At 46.6% G+C, this 26,387-nt stretch overlaps 1 protein-coding gene across 4 annotated transcripts in view; it reads right to left on the bottom strand.

Moving 5' to 3' along the window:
- SH3GLB2 (SH3 domain containing GRB2 like, endophilin B2) overlaps positions 1-24,464 on the bottom strand; it is a 48,264-nt gene extending 23,800 nt beyond the window's left edge. For 2 of the 4 annotated variants that reach the window (XM_081847175.1, XM_081847176.1), the window contains exons 1-4: positions 24,176-24,464; positions 4,393-4,534; positions 3,209-3,337; positions 886-1,019 (exon numbers count right to left, since the gene is read on the bottom strand). In XM_081847175.1, coding sequence (XP_081703301.1) covers positions 886-1,019; positions 3,209-3,337; positions 4,393-4,534; positions 24,176-24,238 — 468 coding nt within the window. In that variant the 5' untranslated portion in view covers positions 24,239-24,464. The remainder of the gene's footprint in view (positions 1-885; positions 1,020-3,208; positions 3,338-4,392; positions 4,535-24,175) is intronic. The other 2 variants (XM_081847173.1, XM_081847174.1) reach the window with 2 other exon arrangements.
- Between the last annotated feature and the right edge of the window lie 1,923 nt (positions 24,465-26,387).

Raw genomic sequence — 26,387 nt, 5'->3', positions numbered from 1 at the left:
ACTGCTGTGTTAAAGTGTTACTGCCTCTGGTCCTGGAGGCAGAGCATAAAAGTCTTTGTGACAAGTAGCCATTGACAGCCTTATCTGCCTCCCATTAACGCGTCTAATCCTCTTCTAAAGTGACCCAACTGCAATAGTCTCTAAGTGGTTTGCAAAGATGAAAGAAAAAAGAAAACCAATTAAAAGCTATAAAACCAAGCAGGAATTAAAACAGCTTCCCCCCAGAGAGCTACAATTCCTAGTAAACTACAATTCCCAGGATTCTTTTTTTTGGGGGGGGTGGGCATGCATGTGCTTTGAACCGACTGAGGTGGTATTTGGCCAAGTTTTACCCAGAGTAGAGCCAATGAAATGAATGAACATGACTAAGTTAGGTCCACTGATTTCCACCGGTGGACTCACTACCACCCGTGGCGCAGATGCTGGTCTAACACTACTTATTTCTTGGTTGGAAAATATCGTAGCATTTATTTAATTCCTCCTAGACATTAATTAACCCCCTCTCATCTCTTTGAAAATGTCTCAGAAGTCAACTCCTCTCTCTCACTGCCACAAAACTGGCCTTCTCATAGGAAGCTGTCTTCTACTGAGAACCTAGCTTAATATTGCCTTCGCTGATTCGCAGAGGCTTTCCAGGATTTAGGCAGCCCTTCCCGTAAGTCAGAAGCTACAGCCCTTTGCCTAAGCATAAAGATTCTAGCCCTCAGAGTTCTGAAGAGCGAACTGAATTAAACAGGAACACAGGAGACTGGACTGCCTTATACTGAACAAGACCATTGGTCCACCTAGCTCAGTATTGTCCACCCTGATTGGCAGTGGCTCTCCAGGGTGCCAGGCCTGGGACCCTCTCCATGAAAACAGGTGCTCTGAGCCCCCACCACTTACCGAAATAGTTCTCCAGTCTCCCTCCAGGAAATTGCGCAGAGGGCTGAGGAAGTTGATGGAGGCAGAGTGGATGAAGTCCCTCTCTGCTCCACCCAAACGCCGCTCTGTTTCACCAACTTTGATGAGGGTCTTCCCTGTGAGAGAGAAGACACAGCAAAGGGACTTCAGGCAGCTGACCTGGGCAACGTCTTCACCTGTGTCAGGCCACCTCCACCTCTCCGCAGGTGAGAGGTGACAATGGTGGTTCAGGGCACTTTTATTGGCTCAAGGGCAAAAGGGCAAAAAAAGGTTTGGTGTTGGGTACATGTGCAGAATTAGTAGATATTTATACCAGCTTTAAACTTATATGGAAGAAAGGCCTGCAACATGCAAATAAAATATTCTAAATGGTATAAAGGTTAAGGGACCCCTGACCATTAGGTCCAGTCGTGGCCGACTCTGGAGTTGCAGCGCTCATCTCGCTTTATTGGCTGAGGGAGCCAGTGTACAGCTTCTGGGTCATGTGGCCAGCATGACTAAGCCGCTTCTGGCCAACCAGAGCAGCGCACGGAAATGCCGTTTACCTTCCCACCAGAGCAGTACCTATTTATCTACTTGCACTTCATGTGCTTTTGAACTGCTAGGTTGGCAGGAGTAGGGACCGAGGAATGGGAGCTCACCCCATCGCAGGGATTCGAACCTCCGACCTTCTGATCGGAAAGTCCTAGGCTGTGTGGTTTAACCCACAGCGCCACCCGTGCTGTAATAACCCAAACCATACAGGTCTGCCTAAGCTCACGTGAGAGTATTCCATAAAAATCCTATGCGGGTGGCGCTACATACCAGCGCAAATTGCTCTATGTCACAATCTCCTCATAGCTGTTGGAGGGATTGTGGGGGGAAAGGAACCTTTCTCCATTTATGGTGAGGCTGCCCACAAGTATTCCATTTCTGGACAATGGCTTGCCAAGAAATGGCCAAAATACTCAAACATCCCATTCCAACTTCACCGCAGCTTTGTTTACTAAATCTATGGGTTGATAAACGGAAAGGTTTCAACTCTCAGGAATTCTTTACATGGAAACTGGCAGTTGCTGGAAGCAAAATGGTCCCCATATGGAAAAACTTTGCAGGACTTGTGACTTTTAGTTTGGAATTTTAAAAAATGCAGAGTTTAATACTTGCTGGGGGGGGGGCAAACTCATAAATTATGTGCATAAAGGCTTGGAGGATCCTGAAAAAAATCCTATGCTGTTTGATGGGATTATATCTTATAAACAAGAAATGAGGATGCCCAGGATTCCATCTCTCCAGTACAACGTGAAATTTGGCTTTCCTGATGGTCTTAAGTACTTAACCAACTTAATGTTTTGTCGCTCCCAAATATAGTGCACTGCTTTTTTGCACTTCTGTTTGTTTTTATTGTATTGATTCATTTGATTTACATCAATAATATATTTCTTAAAAAAGAAAAGGGCAGGAGTCAGGTAGGGAGTCACCCCCCTGCTTTAGCCAGGGTGGGGAGAGTAACAGGAAGGCAGGAAACTAAGGCAAGGGTTAGTCAGGAGGAGACTGCATAGTTATTTCAGTTAGACTGTTTTTGGCTGAGTTGCAATAATGTGAAGGGGGAGCAGTGATTACAGGCCAAAGAATGAGGTCACATCCCCTAGCAATATTGCACCACTCCCAGACTGCAGCCATTTTCATTTGGATGGGCTAAAGGGAGTTGCGTGGAGTCTCCGGTGTTTGGGTGTGGGTGTGATCACCATGCAATTACAGGAGACCAAGATCATTAACTTGAGCCTTGGGGCCGTAATGGATTTTGCAAGAACCCAACATAATCAAATTGAGGAGCACCAGAGCAGAGAGAACAGGCAAATTCGTGCCTGATTGTCCGAGAGTACAAATTTCAGGAGGTTCTGGCTGCGGCAAAAGAACGTTTATTGATTTTTGTGGAAACAGAACTCTTCAGATGAGCAAAACGGTTGTAGGGGACCCCAAACTTGCCTTCTCTGTCGCAGTATGACCAGGAAAAGGCCACTCACATTTGGAGAGTCTGCCACTCCCATTGTGCCTGACTTCTGGCCATTTTGGCTAGGGCCTGCTGGAGAGTTAGAGGCTACCAACAATAGCTTTGCCTCATCTGCTTTATGGGCAGGAAGTAGTGGCAGTCCAAAGACCTAGTATGGCTTGTTTAGCCAACCATTTTTTTCACAGCAACCACCAACCTCCACACACAAGTCCTCTGCACATCCCTGAAGATACAATGGCGGTAAGGCTTGATGAGAGACTCACCAACCCTTATCTTCTCCAAAAAGCTATGTGCTACGTCCACAAAACTCACCATAAGGGGAATTAGGGCCAAAGTCATTGGCTGCCTCAATCATATACTGAGCCAGGAGCTCCCCGTTGGTGACCCGAGAGGGCACCTTTCGGTCCAACTTCTCATAAAGGAACTCTTCAACTCTGGCACCTGGTGGGTAGGGAAAAAGAGATTGTGTTAGGTCTTAAAAGCATTTTGGGAAAATATCTTGTATCTCTGGGGAGAAGTCAAGCCTGCAGAGCCAGTGACGCAGGCACTTCAGCAGGGATGGCCAACGTTTTTAGATTAATTCTTTAATTGTACAGTGGTACCTTGTGTTACAGACTGGGATCTGTTCCAAAGGCCCGTCTGTAACGTGAAATTCCTGCAACTCAAAGTGCTGCATCTGCGCAGGCGCACGGCATGATTTGGTGCTTCTGCGCATGTGCAAAACGTGATCTTCTGCACATGCACAAGTGGTGAAACCCAGAAGTAACCCATTCCGGTACTTCCAGGTTCCTGCGTGATGTAACTTGAAAAGACACAACATAAAGCGGATGCAACACGAGGTATGACTGTACAATGAAAAGTGCCTCTATGACAGTGTCCCACTTTAGAATGCCCCCCACCCCCGAAAGGCTGGCTTGTAGACTTTACAAGCTTCTTGGAAGTGGGTTGGAGACCCTCCTATTTGTTTAGCCAATTTGGATGATTTCTTGCTGTTTTTACTTTACGAAATGAAAAACAAAACCACAATACAGTACTTAAGCTTTTCATGTTTTTAAATCTTGGGCTTGCGGTCGTCCATTATGGTTCTGTGTTACTTGAAATGGCTTTTACATGCTGCACAGATTCATTTTTGTGTGTGCGTGTGTGCTTTTGCCTGCTGCCTTGCAATCTCTTTAATGAGGTGTGGTTAAGAAATGCTTTAAGCAAAACAAAACAATATTTGGGGCTAGCGGCAAATATGAAAGGAGCTCTGCACAGGGTGGTGGAGAGAGGTGGCAGATCTGCTTCCTCCTCTTTGACAACAAGGATTACAAGGAGAGGACCTCCTCTCTCCATCCCTAGATGCCAGTTTTCCAGGCCCCACATCGTGTGCTCCTTCTTCCTCCTCTTCTTACATCTGGGGCTGCCAAACCATGCCAGATCCTGACAGAGCCGAGGGGGCCCCCACCCATGACACCCAATGGATCAATTCCTCCAAAACCTAAAGAGGTTCTTACTAGGGTTTGGCTGCAAGAGGACTTCAGTTTGACGTAATATTTTCTCTGTCCAGTTCTTGGTGCAGTCTGCTCGGGCCAGGAGGTTTTCAAAGTGGGCATCCAACTCTGTCTTCTCGGCCTGGCCAAACTTCTCCTCTGTGAACTGCAGTGGGGGGTGAGGGAGACAAAAATTGAAAGATTTTAATTCGCCCAAAATGGTATTGGGGGTGGGACGGGATTAATGTATCAGAGCTAGTATGGTGTAGGGCATGGGTAGGCAAACTAAGGCCCGGGGGCCGGATCCAGCCCAATTGCCTTCTCAATCCGGCCCACGGACGGTCTGGGAAACAGCATGTTTTTACATGAGTAGAATGTGTCCTTTTATTTAAAATGCATCTACTGAGTTATTTGTGGGGCCTGCCTGGTGTTTTTACATGAGTAGAATGTGTGCTTTTATTTAAAATGCATCTCTGGGTTATTTGTGCGGCATAGGAATTTGTTCATTTGTTCATTCCCCTCCCCCCAAAAAATATAGTCCGGCCCCCTGGTGTAGGGGTTAGCGTGCCTTTAAGAGCATTGAACATTGTGTGTCACAGAATGCTGCTTCTTTTCCTTTAAAAAAAAGCCTGGATAGCTCAGTTGGTTAGTGTGGTGCTGAAAACGCCATCCCCGTATGGGACAGCTGCATATTCCTGCATTGCAGGGGGTTGGACTAGATGACCCCCAAGGTCTGTTCCAACTCTTTGATTCTATGATTCTAAAGTCCACCCTTCTAGGAAGTGGTGCAGCCTAGAACCGCAACTCAGAATTCTGCATGATGGGTGCAACAGAAATTCTAGGCTGCAACCTACGTGCCAAACATTTGCACAAGAATACAGCCTGCTAGTTGCTTTGCTGAGAGGATGGAGAGGCAAAAATATTATAGGGCACATTGCCAGTTCTTTCTTGAGAGCTCCAGCAGAGCTCATCGCTCAGCTTCATGATGCCTCGTTAGAATGGAACCACAGAAGGCTTTTGAAAAGCCACAGATCGTAAATGGTGGGAGGTCTCAGGGTATTACCGGTACTTAGACAGCAGCAACTGTTCCTACCTTGCCTTCCATATTTCAGGAACACAGGAAGCTGCCTTATATCAAACCAGGCTACTGGTCCATCTAGTTCAGTATTGCCTACACTGACCAGCAGCTGTGCTTCAGGTTTTCCATTGTCAGCCCTACCTGGAGATGAACCTTGGACCTTCTGCATGCAAAACATGTGCTCTGCCACTGAGCTGTAGCCCTTAAAAAGTTAAGTAAGATTCCAGTCCTCAGTGTTCTGAAAAAATGACTGGTTTTAAACAAGAGCATAAGAAGCTGCCTTATCCAGTCAGACCATTGGTCCATCTAGCTCAGTACTGTCTACACTGGCTGGCAGCAGCCCTCTAGGGTTTCAGGCAGGGGACCTGTCTTCCCAGTCCCACCTGGAGATGCTGCTGGGTATCAAACTTGGGACCTTCTGCATGCAAAGCAGATGCTCTGTCATTGAACTATGGGTCTTCCCAGTTTTATTTTAAAACTCTGTCAACATACAGACTTTACCAGTATATTTTTTTGTGTGTGGCTCTTGCTGCAAAACTGGCCACGTTTCCAGCAGTTGTACAAATCCTAGCAGAAGCAGGTCTGACTCAAATTATGACTCAGCCACAGTCTTCAGGCTACATATGCTAATTGTCTGTAGCCTGATAGATTTGGGTAGCAAAGCAGTATGTTCCTTTTTATAGGAATAATGGGAAATACGGTAAATGGAGACAGGGACAATGGAAGCTGCTTTCCACTGAATTGGAACACTTATCCATTTAGCTCAATATTGTACACAATGATTGGCAACTGTTCTTCAGGGTTTCAGGCAATGGGTCTTTCCCTAAACCTATCATGAGATTCTAGCAACATCTGTGGGGCACCAGGTTCCCCATGCCTGCTTTTCAGAATGACATATCGACGCCCAAACCATTTTTTAAAATAGTAAATGGGTACAGACTGGCTCAGCACATTCCAAGCTAGGATTTGCTTATGGAGAGACAGTATTTTCAGCAAGTGCTACAAAGCCCTCTCAACTGCAGCAGCAACAACAACTCAAGCATTGCATTGTAAAGTTGACTAGAGGGGAAAAGCAAACAATGCAGGAAAAGCCTCCCAAACAAAAGTGGGTATTTTTTTCTCGGGGGGTGCTGGGGGAGGAGAAAGTATATTTCAGCACTTTCAGCTCAAATTCAGGGAAGTGTAATAAGCAAAATGGAACCAAAACACCCCAAGGCAGACCCACTGAAATTGAAGAGCATGACTCACTTAGATCCATTAATTTCAATGGGTTTTCTCTGAGTAGAACTGAGTTAGCTGCAGTACACCGACTGTATAGCATCCGGGGGTGGGAGCAGCAATGGGTGGTTTACAGAAGATTTTGAACTGGAAAATTTTCCACTCCGTATCATAGGTAAAGGTAAAGGGATCCCTGACCATCAGGTCCAGTCGTGACCGACTCTGGGGTTGTGGCGCTCATCTCGCTTTATTGGCCAAGGGAGCCGGCATACAGCTTCTGGGTCATGTAGCCAGCATGATTAAGCTGCTTCTGGAGAACCAGAGCAGCGCACGGAAACGCCGTTTACCTTCCCGCTGGAGCGGTACATATTTATCTAGCACTTTGACGTGCTTTCGAACTGCTAGGTGGGCAAGAGCAGGGACCGAGCAACAGGAGCTCACCCCGTCATGGGGATTCGAACAACCGACCTTCCAGTCAGCAAGTCCTAGGCTCTGTGGTTTAACCCACAGCACCACCCGCATCCCTATATCATGAGTAGGCAGGGGCTTTTGAATGAAAAATAGCAAAAAATTCTAATGCCATTCTCTGCATATTCAATAGATGTTTGGTGTCCAGATCAAGGGAAGCTATTATTTCCTTTTCTTCCTTGGTCAGACCATGCCTGGATAATTTTGTCCAGTTGTGTGACCTCATTTTAAGGATATTGACAAGCTGGAATGTGTGTAGCGGAGGGCGACCAATATGATCAAGGGTCTAGAAACCAAACCTTATGAGAAACGGTTGAAGGAGCTGGGTCTGTTTAGCCTGGAAAAGAGGAGACTTAAGAGGAGATATGATAGCCATCTTAAAATATCTCAAGGGCTGTCACATGGAAGAGGGAACAAGTTTGTTTTCTCCTGCTCTGGAGGGTAGGACTCAAAGCAAGGGATTCAAGTTACAAGAAAGGAGATTCTGACTAAAGATCAGGAAGAACTTTCTGACAGTAAGAGCTGTTCAACAGTGGAATGGTCTCCCTCGGGAGGTGGTGGACTCTCCTTCCTTGGAGGATTTTAATGGGTGGCCATCTGGGATTCTTTAGCTGTGAGTTCTACATTGCAGGAAGTTGTACTAAATGACCTTTTGGGTCCCTTCCAATCTTATGATTCTATGACCTTAATTTCCTGCCCTAAGACACACATTCCTTCTTGGGATCCAACACATAGGAGTAAGTGCAAAGTTGGCAGCGACTAAGCCTCCCCCCCACCCCATCTTCCTCTTTCAGACTTTGGGCCAAGAGGAGTAAAAGTAACTGGCCTTGTTTTCAGTCCCAGGAAGGCAGGGTCGCATTTATGCCGGCAATGAATAATGTAGGCTGGTGTTTTTGCAGGGAGCCTCTCGCCCACATTGGCGAGGGGAGGCAAGCTGCAGCCCAGGAAAATCAATATTTCATGTTGGAGTAGAGTTTCCTCAGCCTGGAGGTGGGGAGGAGAATCTGCCGCTCAACACGAAATGTGTGCATTGTTTCACTCCCTGGCCAACAGAAGGGGAGCAACAATGGAGAGTGGTCCATCGCCTCTGGCACAAAGACTTACTGTTAACCTCAAAGTTAAACCCCTTTTTTGCAGACTGGGGGTTCCCTCCAGCAACCTATTTATTCAACATGCATCCTGATTTGTCTGCAGAAAGCTTGATTGAAATTTAGATTATATGTCTGGTTTTGAATCCATTCCAGTTTGTTTCCAGGGTGGTGATATGACTATTGTTATTACATCCCACCTTTCCCTGCCGGAAAGGTACTCAAGGCAGCTTACAGATAAAATAGGAAAAGCTAAAACATAGGAAACAATCATTAAAAAGCAATTAAACACTAATTAGAATAAGATCTATCTCTCTCAGCTCTATTAAAATATACAGATAATTACAATAAATACATAACAGCACTGGCCCTTTCCAAAAAGCCAGTTAATTCCCGAAAGCCTGTTGGAACAAAAAGGTCTTCACCTGCTAACAGAAGGACAGCAAGGAAGGAGCCTGTTTAGGTTCTCTAGGGAAGGAGCCTTCTCCTATGTGCCCACCATGTGTGCCTGGGAGGGTACTGGGTCCAAGAGCAGGGCCTCCCTTGAAGATCTCAGAACCCAAGCAGGTTTGTATGATGGACTATGGTCTTTCCAAGTGTGGTCTAACCAAGGTGGAATAGAGCAGTACTATGACTTCCTTTGATTTCTTGATGCAGCCTAGAATGGCATTAGCTTTTTTTGCTAAAACATCACACTGTTGACTCATGGGAAGCTTGTGGTCTACTAAGACCCCTTCATCTCTTTCACCTGTACTACTGGCGATCCAGGCATCCTGCATCTTATACTGGTGCAGGTGGTCCCTATTGAAATTCATTTTGTTAGCCTGGATCTAGACACATCAAAGAAGCATTTCAGGTTTAAGAGGTGTAAATTTAAACAGGGAAAACAGGTAGAGAAAAATGGGACTCCATGTCACCATCTGGTGGCACAATGTTATATTGCACACACAACACATATAAATCACTTTTTCTTTGCCAGCCTAGCGGAGTCCTCAGTTTGTTCCCAGTTTTCCAATCTGTTAAGGTCATCCTGAATCCTGATTCTGTCTTCTGTGACAATAACTACCCCTCCCAGTGTGGTGTCATCTGCAAATTTGATGAACATCCCCTCAATTTCATCCAAGTCATTTATAAAGACGTGGAACAACAACAACTCCCACCCATCATTGATTCCCTTCTCTTTGAATATTTCTGACCATGGGACTATACCCAGTAGTTCCTTAAGCTTCTGGTAATCAGCCTACTTCAAGTCCAGAGTTCATGTCCGATTACACTCAGTTTTCCGTTGCCAGTGCATAATGAAAGACATGATCACTTCCTCCCAAACTTCCTAGTACTTCCACTTTGTTGGTGAGGACCAGGTCCAATACAGATGACCCCCTTGTTGCTTCTTTGACCTTCTATGAAATGAAACTGTCAGCGGGACAATGAGGGAATTGGTTGGTCCTTACATTCTTGGCAGTTTGAGTCCCAGCTGACATCAGGACAGTTGAAGTCTCCCATGACTACTATATTTCTCCTTTGTGAATGTTTCGTAATCTGCTCTAGGAAGCCATCATCTGTTGTTTCCCTCTCCTGCACCCACATTCAGTCTGCCTTCCATACTCCAGGTCATGGATCTCTTCACAAGTGTACACATCCTTTACATAAAATGCTCCTCCTCCTCCCTTCCTGTCTGAACTACAGTGGTACCTCGGGTTACATATGCTTCAGGTTACATACGCTTCAGGTTACAGACTTCGCTAACCCAGAAATAGTACCTCGGGTTAAGAACTTTGCTTCAGGATGAGAACAGAAATTGTGTTCCGGCAGCGTGGCGGCAGCAGGAGGCCCCATTAGCTATGGTGGTGCGTTGGGTTAAGTACAGTTTCAGGTTAAGAACGGACCTCCGGAACGAATTAAGTACTTAACCTGAGGTACCACTGTATTTCTTTTGAGCAAGTTGTACCACTCAGTTTCTACATTCAAGTCATGAGTTTCATCCTGCCAGGTTTCAGTAATGCCTGCTGGGTCATATCTGACATCCTGTATTTGAGTTCAAGTTCTTCTTGCTTGCTTCCCATGCTCTGTGCATTTGTGTAGAGACAAGTGAAACCATGAGTCATTCCTCCACACACTGATGCCACTGTCCCCCTCCGTAGGGAGTCACTTGCCACCACCAGACATCTCTTTCTTCTCTGGGGAATCGTGTGAGGAATCGTTATGCACACTGTACCTTCCACTGCCATTCTGGTGTGGTCTGAGGTCTGCAGCCGCTGTTCTTGCTCCTCCTGCTGAGAATCCATGTCCGAGGTGAGGGCATGGAATTGATTTTGCAGCTCCAGAGCCAAAGCATGGATCCAGGCAGCCTTGCTTTTTTGTGTCACGTTCCTTTGGGGGTTTGTCTCCTGCATTGTTTTCCCTCCTACCACTAGAAGGCACTCTGTTCTCATTGTCTCTCTGTGTTTTCATTTTAAAAATCGCCTACCATTAGCAGCTTTCTCCCCTTGCCAAATTTTCCTCTAGCACCATAAATTACTTAGGATTTGCTATTCAGGATTTCAAAGTAGAGCGGGTAAATTAAACTCTTTGACAAAGCAATGCCCAGGGATGGAGGACTAACTTGGTTTTTTGACCTTAGTACCTTATTTACTGCAATGTCAGAAAAACTCGCTCATTCTTTACGAGTTTCCAGCGGTAAAGCCAGACCTATAGACTATGCAGCTAAATGGTGGTACAGTAATTCATTCAAGTATGATTTTATCTGGATTCAATTTCTGCATTGCAGTGAGTTGGACGAGATGACCCCCAGGGTCCTTTCCAACTTTATTTTTCTGTAATTCTATGTTGTCCAGGACTTAGCACTGACTGCTCTGCTGTGCTTCTGTGGGATCATTATCTTATTACTCATGGCATTGTTTTTATCTCTCTGCAATAACCATTTCTCTGCATAATTTTCTTTCTTAAGTTGCAGGCCATATGATATCAAACAGGAAAGCCATTGTTCATTTCTGTATCTCTCACTCTTTGTATCGTTGTACATAACAAAATAAAATAATTCAAAATAACAGTAATAATATACAGTATTATTAAAGTAGTAATATACAGTATTATTATTATTAAAGCAGTATCCTACCAACAGCCTTGGCTTTCCCCCAAAGCACCCTGCAAACCATAGCTGAAGGGGTGTGCTAAGTGTTTTTTGCAGATCCCTATATCCCTCACAAGGGTGGCGCTGTGGGTTAAACCAGAGCCTAGGACTTGCTGATCAGAAGGTCAGCGGTTCGAATCCCCGCAACAGGGTGAGCTCCCATTGTTCGGTCCCAGCTCCTGCCAACCTAGGAGTTCAAAAGCACTTCAAAGTGCAAGTAGATAAATAGGTACTGCTCCGTGCGCTGCTCTGGTTCTCCAGAAGCAGCTTAGCCATGCTGGCCACATGACCCAGAAGCTGTACGCCGGCTCCCTTGGCCAGTAAAGCGAGATGAGCGCGCAACCCCAGAGTCGGCCACGACTGGACCTAATGGTCAGGGGTCCCTTTACCTTTATATCCCTCACAGAGCTACAGTTCCCAGAGTTCCCCAGGGAAAAGAGGCTGATTTTTAAACCCCATCTCCAGGTAGGAGGCCCATCAGAAACCTTGGAGAGCTACTGCCGGTCAGTGAAGACAATACTGAGTTCAATGGACCTTTGGTCTGGCTCTGTTTAAGGCAGCTTCTGATGTTCTACCTCCACTTTCAGAGCCATTAAGCCTCTGAATACGAGTTTGCTGGGAATCACAAGTGAGGAGAGTGCTACTGCTGCCCTTAGCTTGTGGGCTTCTCATTGGGGCATCTGGTTGGCCGCTGTGAGAACAATGTGCTGGACAAGATGAGCCACTGCTCCGATCCATGTGGTCTTTTGTGGGAATATAACATCCGTGCGCAGGGTCAGGCTACCTCTGGATACTAGAGAGTGGGGAAAACAACTGGATAGTGGTGTTAGGCTCAGTTCCTGCCCCATTTGGATGGGCATCTGCTTGGCCATTCTGAGAACAGGATGACCTCCGAGAAGCCCAGTTGTACGCAAGCCCGTTTCAGAACTTTTTGCTGCATCACGACCAAGACATGGACTCACTCCTATGAGCACAGCCTGACTTCTTGGCTCCCCAGACAGATGCAATACGGCCAGCTCATTTGAGCTACAGCAAAGGTCTCCCACTGGTTGATTCCATTTGGCCAATGCAATTACAGTGAGAACATTAATTTTGTTAAGATCGATCGGTGCTGGAAGAGGGATTCTCTGGTGCCACATAAAACTGGTGTTCTGGACTGGACCATTTGATTGCAATTGAGCAAAGAGCACGCAAAAACCAGCTTCTAACCAGCATCCCCTTAATGCAATGGGAAGCCACCTTTACGCTGCTGTTTGGGAGTGAAAACTACTTTGAAGAAAAGGAGAGGAAGTTCCCTAACAGGTGGAGAAGGGAGACTTCTCTTTCTTTTTAAAAGAAATCATAGTGAATCATAGAATCACAAGAGTTGGAAGGGACACTAAGGACCATCTCCACTCCAATCCCCTGCAATGCAGGAAAATGCAGCTGTCCCGTGCGGGGATCAAACCTGCAACCCTGGCATTATCAGCATCACACTCTAAGCAACAGTGCCCTCCCCACTTTACACGATTTCACATATACGCAAAAACGTAACCCCCGGCATAAGTGGTGGGATCACTGTATTGTTGCAGTGTTTGAATTTCTTATTCCTTTTGGTAGCAGAGAGATTATACAAGTGATTCTGAAATTGCCAGGTGCATTTCAAGGGGTCTTAATTCTTACTGTCAGGTGCCTGAGCTCTCACAAAAACCTTAAAGGCAAGGTTCCACAATGCCCGTATGATATTTGTGATTCCCCCTTTTTTAAGAAAAAAAAAAGCCTCCTAGTTAGCAGTGTGGAACGTTTCATCTGCAAAACAATATGAAGTGGGTGCAATGATATGAATTGCTATTTATAAACACGCCTCTCTCCCTTCTGATATCTGGTGCTGACTCCAACCTACGCCTTATATTTTTTAATTTTTTGTTTTTAAAAGTCTTCAGAAACCCTTACAGATCCGAAACAGGGTATCCTCCCCCGCCGCCCCCGCCACCAAGAAGACTCTTCTTTCCTTTTCCTTTCTGAAGTCATTTGTATGAGAACTGAGAAACTGTTTCAAGTAGAATAAGGAGGAATACTTAGAGAGCTTTAAAGACCTCATTCTCATTTCCATTACAATAGCAATAATCAGAGCAGCTGACCTAGGTAGCAATGGTACAGGAGTGTAGAATGCTTTCATTTTAAAAATAAAAATAAAAATAAAGTTTCTAGTCTTGATGTGGGTGGGAAATGACTGCTGGAATCTAGGAAGACAGAAAGGCAGCTTAAACACATCTCAGCCATCCAGTGACCCTGCCCTTCTCCCACAGCCGAGAAAACTAGAATTAGGCAACAACGATTTGAGGAATTATGCACATTTACTGGGAACATGTTGCTGTTCTATGTCTAATTAAATAACCATGATAATGCCAGGTATTTATATCACATCTTCAAGGTAAAACTCCTTTGGCAAAGCAGCTAACAAAACCCACCAAAAATTAACAATCGGAAGCAATTGTAAGTCAATTCAAACATGAAAACCATAGAAACACAGAAAAATGTATAAAGAACATAAAAATATGAAGCAAGTGTCAAATGCCTTCCAAGCCCATCCAAAACCAGAAGGAGAGGTAGCTGGGCCATTCTCCCAGAGGGTGTGAGTTGGACCGCCACAGAGCTCCCACTGAAAAGACTAAGTGCCATTGACAAAATGGGAATTCAGATCAGCCTGCACTTTAGCCTTCATAGGAAGCTGGCCTTGTCACTATGCAGGGCCAACCAAGTTGAGTCTCACCCTGAACTTGCTTTGAAGGAGGCAGAGTGGGGAAGGACCATGCAGCTCAGCAGAGCATCTACACATAGAAGATCCCAGGTTCAATCCCTGAAGGCAGCTCCACGTAGGACTGGGAACACCCCCTGCCTGAAACCTTTGCCCATTGGTCTTCAATTGGTAGGTTTGGACCCACTACTGAGTTGTGGCCTGATCCATGTCACAACAGGAGCACCACCACCATGCAAATATATAGGAAAAGACTAATAAATGCATGTTTTGGATTAAAAGGATTAAAAGTGGGACCTGGGTCTGAGAATATAAGAACATAAGAAGAGCACTGCTGGATCAGACCAATGGTCCATCTAGTCCAGCATCCTGTTCTCGCAGTGGCCACCCAGATGCCCATGATGGGAAGCAGGACCCAAGCACAAGAGCCATCTTCCCTCCTGGGGCTTCCAGCAACTGGTATTCAGAAACATTTACTGCCTCCAACCATGGAAGCAGAGCATGGCGGTCATCACTCGTAGCCGTTGATAGCCCTTTCCTCCATGAATTTTTCTAATCCTCTTTCAAACTTGAAGATATATGGTGCAGTCAATACTGACCTAGATGGACCATTGGTCTCTGGAGAGACACAGCCAGCCTGTGTTTCAGGCAGTGTATGCTAGATGGACCAATGTTCTGTCTAAACAGTCTGAGAGGGTTTCAGGAGGAGGAGCCTTTGCTAAAATACTAGTCCTCATTATTCTGAATAACGGCTAGATTAAATAGGAAGCTGCATTATTCAGAGACAGAACATCAGTCCATCCAGTTCAGCACTGAACCAGTAGAAGGCAGCATCCTATGTTCTTATAAAGGTAAAGGTAAAGGGACCCCTGACCATTAGGTCCAGTCGTGGCTGACTCTGGGGTTGCGGCGCTCATTTCGCTTTATTGGCCGAGGAAGCCGATGTACAGCTTCCGAGTCATGTGGTCAGCATGACTAAGCCGCTTCTGGCGAACCAGAGCAGCGCACGGAAACGCCGTTTACCTTCCCGCCAGAGCGGTACCTATTTATTTACTTGCACTTTGACGTGCTTTCAAACTGCTAGGTTGGCAGGAGCAGGGACCAAGCAACGGGAGCTCACCGCGTCGCGGGGATTTGAACCGCCAACCTTCTGATCGGCAAGTCCTAGGCTCTGTGGTTTAACCCGCAGCGCCACCCGCGTCCCTCTTATACCACTGTATAAAACTGGAAACTCCAATGCTTGGTATCTGCTCCATTTTTGTGGGGGGGGGGGAGCTTTTGTAAGACTTCTTCCGTTCCCCCTTCTGTCCGTGAGTCCACCTTCTCATAGCAGCAGGCAGTGATGTTGGGTGGGAAATATTTCAGCACCTTCATTTTTCTGTGGAAATCCTCCAAGTTCATCAGCAACAATGAATGGATGCTGATCGCTAATGGCCACATTCAGGCAAGCTTGGCAGTGTCAAAGCCTTTCGCTTTGTTTACTAAACACAAGTAAAACAACATAGTAAATCAAATTATTCTCGGGGGGGGGGGAGCAGTGGAGACGGGAACACACAGGGAAACATCCAATATAATCTAAAATATTCCTGATGATAATTACCTGAAATTGCCTAGGAAGATTTCCCAGTGACACGTTTTTAAAGCTCCTTTGCGTGCAAAGACTCCCTGCAAGGAGAAAGCTATTTCAGCCTCCTTCCTGCTGTGTTCAGGCCTCCATCACTGATATATTTGTCTCATCTTGCAGGGGGTCCCACCACCACCACCTCAATACTGGGGCGTATTCAACAGTGGTGACTGGGAGTGGCCACCGAGACCATATAACACTGGTCCTGAGAGATCTGAATACGTTTCCGAGCACAATACGTTTCCGAGCTCAATACGTTTCCGAGCACAATTCAAAGTGTTGGTGCTGACCTTTAATGCCCTAAATGGCATCAGCCCAGTATATGTGAAGGAGCGTCTCCACCCCCACTGTTCAGCCCAAACACTGAGGTCCAACGCCGAGGGTCTTCTGGGGGTTCCCTCACTGCGAGAAGTGAGATTACAGAGAACCAGGCAGAGGGCCTTCTCGGTAGTGGCACCCGCCCTGTGGAATGCCCTCCCAGCAGATGTCAAGGAAATAAGCAACTATCTTACTTTTAAAAGACATCTGAAGGCAGCCCTGTTTAGGGAAGTTTTTAATGTTTAATGCTGTATTGTGTTTTTAATATTCGGTTGGGAGCCGCCCAGAGTGGCTTGGGAGGCCCAGCCAGCTGGGCGGGGAATAAATAAATAAATAAATAAATAAATAATAATAATTTCCCTCACTTGCGATCTACCGCTTCAGGGCTCCACCACCTCATTCCAGTTCATAGGCAGGCCAAGCCTGAGGTTTATTGCATCAAGCAGATGCTCCACCTATGAGTGCAATGTAAATTCCAAGTACCATGACCCCCCATGGTCAAATCTACACCATGCCTTCAAAGTATATGGCTTTCCCCCAGAGAATCCTGGGAACTGTACTCCACAAAGCACTACATTTCCAGCACCTTTAACAAATTACAGTCTCTAGGATTATTTGAGGTGTGCTTTAAATATATGGGTGTGGACATGGCAGATAATTCCAAGGGTTATATCCAAGTAAGAGCAGACCCACAGGAATGGAGCCAAGTTCTCCATGCCCATTATTTTAAATGAGAGAGGGTTGTAACTTAGCGGTAGAGCACCTGCTTGGCATGCAGAAGGTCCCAGGTTCAATCCCAGATGGGATCTTCAGGGAAGGGCTGGGATTGTCTCCTGCCTGAAACCCTGGAGAGCCCCTGCCTGTCAGGGTAGGGGCTCAGTTAGACTGGTAAAGAAAAAGCTATTTACAGTACAGTATACAGAATATGGGGACGCGGGTGTTGTTGTGGGTTAAACCACAGAGCCTAGGCTTTGCCGATCAGAAGGTCGGCGATTCGAATCCCCATGATGGGGTGAGCTCCCGTTGCTCAGTCCCTGCTCCTGCTAACCTAGCAGTTCGAAAGCACGTCAAAGTGCAAGTAGATAATTAGGTACTGCTCCAGCAGGAAGGTAAACGGCGTTTCTGTGCGCTGCTCTGGTTTGCCAGAAGCAGCTTAGTCATGCTGGCCACATGACCCGGAAGCTGTACGCCGGCTCCCTTGGCCAATAAAGCGAGATGAGCGCCGCAACCCCAGAGTCGGTCACGACTGGACCTAATGGTCAGGGATCCCTTTACCCTTTATATGTGTTGTACATGCGATATAACATTGTGCCACCAGGTTGCGATGTGGAGTCCCATTTTTCTCTACCTGTTTTCCCTAACCGAAACACTTCTCTGATGTGTCTAGATCCAGCCTAGATGATACTGAGCTAGATTCCTGTTTTCAATTAATTCTTTATTCAAAACTATGGGAACTAGCATCTTGCTTTTCAGGGAAATGGCTGTAGCTCAGTGACAAAGCATCTGCTTTGGATGCAGGAGGTTCCAGGTTGAAAAGCAGGGTGGAGAAGGTCTGTTGCCTGTCAGTTTAGACGAAACAGTACAGGGTGGACCCAACCCACTAATGTTCCTAAAGACAAGATGTTGCTAGCCCTACTAAATAGCACATTTTCCACCAGGTACAAAACACTGAGCTTTTTAAGTGCCCAGAAAATAAAACATCACCACAAAAGTCCAGCCTCGAAGGACGGCAGAGCTTCTGTGTAGGCCAAATGAAAATGTATCAGCAGAAGAACCTTCTGCATCTCTGAGATGGAAGGTTTAAAACACAATTTCTTGCACACCAGGAGTTTCACTCTCCTCCCTCCTTTTACACTGCTGGAAAGTCAGACTCCATCTGCTCCTTTTCATAACTATGAGACAAACCATCCTCTGCTCAGACTCTGAAGCAAGAGACGGTGCTTGTCCTTTCTATTAAAAAAACAACAGCAATAACAACTTGCTAAAAAGCTAGTCATCCCACAAACAAACAGCTCAGACTGGTGCGCTACACAACACTTGTTTATTTTAAACAGGACTAGATCACTCTCTCCTGCCCACCTAGCAGTTCGAAAGCACGTCAAAGTGCAAGTAGATAAATAGGTCTACTGGCGGGAAGGTAAGCGGCGTTTCCATGCGCTGCTCTGGTTCGCCAGAAGCAGCTTAGTCATGCTGGCCACGTGACCCGAAAGCTGTCTGCGGACAAACGCCAGCTCTCTCGGCCTATAAAGCGAGATGAGCGCGTAACCCCAGAGTCGTCCGTGACTGGACCTAACGGTCAGGGGTTCCTTTACCTTTACCTTTTTAGATCACTCTCAGGGATGTGGGTGGTGCTGTGGTCTAAACCACAGAGCCTAGGGTTTGCAATTCAGAAGGTCAGCAGTTCGAATCCTGGCAACAGGGTGAGCTTCCGTTGCTCGGTCCCAGCTCCTGGCAACCTAGCAGTTCGAAAGCACGTCAACGTGCAAGTAGATAAATAAGTACCACTCTGGCGGGAAGGTAAACGGCATTTCTGTGCGCTGCTCTGGTTTGTCAGAAGCAGCTTAGTCATGCTGGCCACATGACCCGGAAGCTGTCTGCTGACAAACGCCAGCTCCCCTGGCCTATAGAGCGAGATGAGCACGCGACCCCAGAGTCGTCTGCGACTGGACCTAACGGTCAGGGGTACCTTTACCTTTAGATCACTCTCGGAGGCCCTTCCAGCTCTACAATTCTGTGGTTCTACTATTCTATGGTCTGCATATGTCAGAGACTACTGAAGTGGGGGTGCAACCAATGTAGCAGTTCAGATCTTTGGCCCTCCAGTTGTTGCTCACCTCCCATCATCCCCAACTGCTGGCCATGCTATCTGGGGCTAGTGAAACAGGTTAGGTCTGATGCAGTGACTAGCTCAGGTCCAGCCAGTGAGCTTCATGGCCGAGTGGGGGATTTGAACCAGAGTCTCCCAGGTTTTACTCTGACCCTCTAACCACTGCACCACACTGGCATGTTGGCAAGCTTGGAAGCTTCACAAAAGGAAAGTTTGGTTTTGCTGCTGCTGTTTGAGGGTCAAAAATGACCAATACCCATTAATAGATTTGCAAAGCTGTTTTAAATTTCCTGGTAACACTGCCAATTTTCATTTGGTGACATTGAAATGGTGCTGGGGTGTGCATGTGTGTGCTGAATCATATACAATTTAGATGTTTAAAGTTAAAACACTTAAAACATATTTATACCAGCCTCTTCTTCTCTTTATATGAACTGCTGCAAAGGCAGACCCTCAGCCATGAGCACCTGCACAGAGAAACCTTAAGCAACAGGCAGCCATGTATTACCGTATTGGCTCGAATATAAGCCGCACCCGAATATAAGCCACACCTTTAAAATTGGAGGGGGGAAATAAATAAATATCCGAATATAAGCTGTTCCATTCCTCGCTGCTCCTGGCTGCATACTGAGGGTGGGGGTGGATTGGCGCCGCACTGCGTTGCCAGCGGCCTTTCCCCTTCCTCGCTCTCTCCCTTCCCAGCCTTGCGAGAGAGGACGGGGGACTACACATGGGGCAGACACTGCTTTGCCTGCTCCTGGCGCTGTTCGCCCCCATGCTCCTGGCTGCATACTGTAAGGTTGTGAATATAAGCCACACTTTTCATGGTTGGAATTTGGGGGGAAAGTGGGGCTTATATTCAGGCCAATACGGTATGTTTTTATTCCATCCTTTCTGCAAAGAGCTCATGGTGGAGTACATGGTCCCCCAACCCCTTATCCTCATAACAATTCTGCAGGGGAAGACTAAGCATAGACGAAACAAGCCCTACTGCCCCCTCCTCTCCACCCTGGGGTGAGTCAGACCATTGGTCCATCTAGCTCAACATTGTCCACACTGACCAGCAACAGCTATCCAAGGAACATTCCTGACCCTATCTGGAGACGTCAGGGATTGAACCTGGGACCAGCTGCGTGCAAAGCAAATGCTCTGCTTCTGAGCTACAACCTTTGCCTTAAAAATAATGTAAGATTCTAGTCTTCATGATTACAAACAGAAGGGCTGAATTGGATGCTGTCTTTTACCAAGTCAGACAACTGGTCCATCCAGCTAAGTAATGCCTACACTGACTGGCAGTAGCTCTCCAGGGTTTTTTGCACAAGGGATGTTCCCAACCCTAAAGGTAAAGGTAAAGGTACCCCCGACCATTAGGTCCAATTGCGGACAACTCTGGGGTTGCGTGCTCATTTCGCTCTATAGGCTGAGGAGCTGGTGTTTGTCCGCAGACAGCTTCCAGGTCATGTGGCCAGCATGACTAAGCTGCTTCTGGCAAACCAGAGCAGCGCACGGAAACGCCGTTTACCTTCCTGCTGGAGCAGTACCTAATTATCTACTTGCACTTGACATGCTTTTGAACTGCTAGGTTGGCAGGAGCAGGGACTGAGCAACGGGAGCTCAACCCGTCGCGGGGATTCAAACCGCCAACCTTCCAGTCAGCAAGCTCTAGGCTCTGTGGTTTAGACTACAGCGCCACCAATGTTCCCAACCCTACCTGGTGATAAAAACAGAGGTAAAACTCAGGACCTTCTGCATGCAAAGCTCCACCACTGAGCTTGACCATTTCTGTAAATGGTCAAGGATCAGGAACAATGTTAGGGAGCTGGCAACATCTGGGAGGCCAGAGGTTCCCCGTTCTTGCACAAGACACCTGATGCACCTACCACACCCAACCTGGACTTCATTTTTATGGATTTGGGACAACAACTCTACCTGCTCAGACTAACAAGAGGGTTGATTTGGCATCTCCAAAACCCACAAAATATAGACAACGATTTACTGAAGAAGGGAACCAGAAAACATCCAGGTGAATAAATCCAGCTGACAAATGTGCCAAGTCTCAGAAGCCTTTTCATCTCTAGTACACAACAGAAGCAAACGTGGCAAGATTAGATTAGATCACGGTACAGCTCCAGCCTGCACTTTCAAAACAAAATGAAACAGGACATTCTTTCAACCTTGACACCACTGACTTGCCAACTCAAACAGAGCCTGTCAACCGGCTAACCTTCTAATCACATATGTGCCATTATCCAAGATGGCCCAACACCATGAACTCAGTACCTTGTCCATGAAAAGCCTCCCTCCTGAGAAGAGATTGATTTAGAAGGCAGCTGCAAGGCTTCAAAACTGGGGCTCATTGTGAGACACTGCATTTCCTCGTCGTTTAAGTGAGAACTGCAGGTACTGTAGATCTGGGGTGGTTCAGCAGTAGAGCATCTGCTTTGCATGCAGAACGTCCCAGGTTCAATCCCCAATGGCATGTCCAGGTGGGGCTGCCTGAAACCCTGAAGAACTGCTGCCCATCAGCATAGACCAGGGGTCAGCAAACTTTTTCAGCAGGGGGCCAGTCCACTGTCCCTAAGACCTTGTGGGGGGCCAAACTATATTTTTTTATGGGGGGAATGAATTAATTCCTATGCCCCACAAATAATCCAGAGAGGCATTTTAAATAAAAGGACACATTCTACTCATGTAAAAACATGCTGGTTCCTGGACTGTCAGATTTAGAAGGCACTTGGGCCGGCTCTGGCTCCCGGGCCTTAGTTTGCCTACCCATGGCGTAGACAATGCAGAGCTGGATGGGACCAATGGCTTGACTCTGTGTAAGACAAGCTTCTTACGTGCTTTTCAACCCAGTTGGAGGTTCTTCCACTAGTTTCCATACTTCAAGGCATCAAATTTATCTGCTCACATGATTTTAAGGGCCAAAGGATTCAGCAATAGGCTCTGGAGGACCCAACCCTAAAACCCTGGAAGACCATAAGGCAGGACCCAGGGTGCGGTGCTAGCAGCTACTGTTCAATATCAGTATCAGTGGTATCCAACAGGATTCCATGAACATAGAAAGAGCCCGACTGCTGGGGGCAACCAGATGTCCCAATGGGAAGCCACCAAGCAGCAACCAAGTACAACAGCAACTCTCCCCACTGCAGGGATTTCAAATAGTCCCTACAGAGAGATCTCAGCCAAGAAAGTGAAATAAGGAGCGCAAACCCTGCAGTAATCTATTTATGGCTGCGTACATACCATACATTTAAAGCACATTTCCTCCCCCCAAGAATCCTGGGAATTGTAGTTTGCTAGGGATGCTGGGAAGTGCAGCTCTGTGGAGGTAAACTACAGTTCCTTGGACAACTAGGTGGGGGAGTAATCACTGTTTAAAGTGGTATGATACTGCTGCAAATTACAAGTGCAGACGAGGCCTAACGCTGCATACACCCTGTACATTTAAAGCACATGGCTTTCCCATGATAGTTTGCCCCCCCCTGCCCACATAGAGCTACAATCCCCAGCACCCTTAGTAAACTACAACTTGCAGGATTGTTTGGGGGAAGTCCTGCAGTTTAAACATATGGTATGCGCATAGTACATGTAGCTCCATGTGCATACTGGACTATAAAACCAGACCAGCAGCTGCCTTATGGAGGTTACACATCTACATTTCAGAGGCGAGGAAGAGGAGGGACCTCTCAAGAAATGGAGACGGGCAAGTAGAGTTACAACAGTTTGGTTTCATCACATTACATGTTTAGGATAGGCGAATTAAGTGCGTATCTTCAAAGGGTTCCAGCCGAAGAGGCCATGAAGTACGCATCACGCTTTTTGATAGAACAGACACACCTGCCTTTTGAACCCGAATAAGGCACAAATTACAGGCCTCCCTGATCTTGGGCAAGTTTATTTAGACAAAGCAAATGTCAAGTTCGATGGGGCTTACACTCAAGCAAGGCTGCAATCCCAGAAGGAAAGGCTCAGGCCCTGTCCTTAGCAGGCTTGTGCTTTACTCCTGAGTAAGAAGGCAATCCCAGATACATGCTAGAGGGCCCATGTTTACATAGGAAGCTGCCTGATACAGAGCCAGACCATTGGTCCATCCTATTCAATACTGTCCATTCTCCCAACCTTAGCTAGAGATGCTGCTGAGGATTGAATCTGGGACCTTCTACACACAAAGCAGTTGCTCTGTCACTGAGTTATGGCCCTTCTTAGGAAGACAGTCAAACCCCTGGCCTACCTAGCTCAGTATCGTCTGACTTGCAGCAGCTTTCCTGGGTTTCAGGCAGTGAGTTTATTTCCCAGCGCTGCCTAGAGATGCCTTTGGGGATTGAACCTGGGGCCTTCTGCATACCAAGCAGCTGCTCTACCACCGATCTATTGTAGAGTTGATTTACCCTCAAAGCTGCAATACAGTCTGCTGCATGGTAGGTTCCCTTACTGAAAAACCTTTTCACATTTATACCGCAAAGATAGTGGGTCAACTATGGAGATGAGAAGACCACTCAGGAGGTTTCTAGCCAGCTTTAGAATCAAGCCCTCTCCACTGCTGAATAAGTCATCGGATGGGCCAACCTCACTTCTAACCATCTGTCTCTTTGCAGGAACAGCGTACAATCCAGGCACTGTATAAAATGTCACACTTGCTATTATCAGGGGACTGCAGCTAGATAAATCAAGGTGTGTGTGGGGGGGTTTTGTGGAGGGGAGAATACTGCCAGACTCAACCCTCTACCAGGGAACTTAACTCTCATCTACCCACAAAACACCCATTAGTTAAATAAGCCCCCAGTACCAGAGATTCTAGGAGATAGAGGTAAAAAATTGTTTGCAGAGATTATGGATCAAAGCCCATCCACAAAGGCAGGAACCAGGCTGCAAAACCAATTTACTTATAGAAGAAAAACTACAAAAATTATATTAAAAGGAAGCCGATCTGATCCATCTGCAGGAAACCGTGGCTGGATATATAGATACGATTTTTCAAATGACAGTTTTTAAGTGCCTTGGCCAATGCAGTTATATGTAGGAGACAAGCTGGGAAAATCTGCTCATTAAAAACAGCAGTTGGAAAAATATATCTGTATCTATATGGGGTGATGTATTTTATATGCAAACACAGTTTTAAGCGCAAGGTCAGAAACTGAAGTAGCATCTGTTCTATTAAACCCCTTAACGCTGGAAGCGGAGTGGGGGGAGACATAAGCAAGTAAACATCTTTTCCTCAGTGCAACAGACGGAGGGAACCCCACCCCCCGCGCGCAATTAAGTTCCTGGTAACAATGCCCTGGGACTGCTTTTTATTTCTCTCCTCCTCTATCTTACCTGAACAGCCCTGGTGAAGAAAACGCCCGCGTCGGAGGCTAGCTTCTTCATGTTGAAATCCATGCCCAAGCACCCACAAAAAAATGGGACCGCGGAGAGAGGAGGCCGAGCTAGCGAGGCTGCCGGGGCATCCGTCTCAGCCGCTCCCTGCTTGGATGCTCAGCTTTCCGCCCACCTGCCCAGCTCTAGGGAGGATGGAAATAAATAAATATCAAGCGGACGAGGCAGATCCTCGAGTGCACACAACGCCTTTTCTCCTCCTCCTCCCACCCCCCAGGAGGACCCATCAGCGCCCTCTGGCATCCTCTGGGCGGCCTCTTAAAGCGCAGGGCGCACGGTGGCCCGGCCAGGAATTTCCATATGGACAGCCTGGCTACTGGATCAGGCCAAAAGGGGCCCAGCATCCTGTTCCCACGATGGCCAACCGGATTCCCCCAAGGGAAAACCCCCGAAGCAGGAAATCAGTGCAGTAGTTGCTGCTCCCAACAGAGTATGAGATAGACTTGCATTTTAGAATTTAACTCCTACTCTTATCTGCCATGGATAAAAAGCATGCTGTGAAATAAGGCCAGTAGCCCAGATTGTCTGGCATCCTATTCTCACAGTGGCCAACCAGTAAGCGCACAAAGGGGACCTGAGCACAAGAGCCCCCTCCCCTCTTGTGGTTTCCAGCAAGCATTCAGAAGCATTACTGCCTCCAACCCAGTAGGCAGAGTATGGCCACTGCCAATCGCCTTATTCTCCTCCATTAATTTGTCTGATCCTCTTTTGAAGCTAATCTGCAACCATTGCTGCCTCCTGCAGGAGCAAGTTCCATAGTTTAACTATGTGCTACATGAAGGACTTTATTCCATGAGCACTTGTCTCCTCCATCGGGGCGATTGGTAGGCGCCCCAGGCACTGAAGAAGAGGGGCATCGGGGATCCTAAGGATGCAGCCCCCACAATCTGTTGGCTGTATGCAATGTTGGCCCTACTTAGAGTAGGACTATTGAAATTAATGGACACACAACTACCTTATCTGGGTGGCTACCATGAAAACAGGAGGCTGGGCTAGATGAGCCAATGGCCTGTTCCAGCAGACACTTTTTATGTTCATTATTTTCAATGGTTCTACTCTGAGAAGCACCAGCAGTGGAGACATCCCATAATCATAGAATTGTAGAGTTGGAAGAGACCTCAAGGGTCACCTAGTTCACCCCCTGCAATGCAGGGATCTCAAAGCATACAGGAAGGAGAGTCCACCACCTTCTCAGTGAGTCCGTTCCACTGTCAAACAGCTCTTACCATCTGAAAGTTCTTCCTAATATTTAATCAGAATCTCCTTTCTTGTAACTTGAAGCCATTGGTTCGAGTCATCTTGGTCACCCTCCTCTGCACATTGTTTCAGCTTGTCAATATCCTTCTTAAATTGTGGCACCCAGAACTGGACACGGCATTCCAGGTGAGGATAGACCAAGGCAGAATAGAGTGGGACTATGAGTTCCCTTTATTGGGACACTAGACTTCTATTGATGCAGTGTAGAACAACATTGGCTATTTTGCATCTACGTCACACTGTTGATTCATGTTAAGCTTGTGGTCTACTAAGACCTCTACATGCTCAATGTCCACAGGGCCCTGAACCTAGGTATGTTGGGTTAGACAAAGAAACAAACATTTGAGTTCAACAGGGCTCTCAAGTAGGGCTGTGATCCTGGGGGTTGTATCCAATGTTAGTTCTACTCACAGTAGACTGTGAGTGGACTAACATTTAAAAAAATGACCATGACTAAATTAGGTCCACTGGATCAGAATAAGAGTAGGACTAAGAATAAGACTTAGTTACATACAGCCCTTGGGCACAGTGTAGTGGCCCTGAACAAAACATGTCAGTCTGCTGCTCTTGAATAAGACCCATTGAAATTAATGGAGCTTAGTTAGTCAACAGATCCACTCTGTGTATGTCTAATGATGGCTACAACCCTTCACACACACACACACACACACACACACACACACACACACACAGCATCCTAAACCAAGTAGGCTTCTCATTTCAGAAATACTGTTTTTAGCCACATGCAAACTTTAATCAATAAATTAATGAGCAACACAATTCTAGAAGGCCAGAAAAAGGCTCCCAGACCTGTTCAGTGTGGCAGCTAAAATCTAATAATAATAATAATAATAATAATAATAATAATAATAGCAGCAATAGAATATTATTGTGG

Source organism: Podarcis erhardii (genome assembly GCF_964252035.2).
Source record: "Podarcis erhardii genome assembly, chromosome: Z".
Classification (NCBI taxonomy): Eukaryota; Metazoa; Chordata; class Lepidosauria; order Squamata; family Lacertidae; genus Podarcis; species Podarcis erhardii.
The sequence above is the reverse complement of the archived record's forward strand: the minus strand, read 5'-3'. Positions and strand labels throughout refer to the sequence as shown.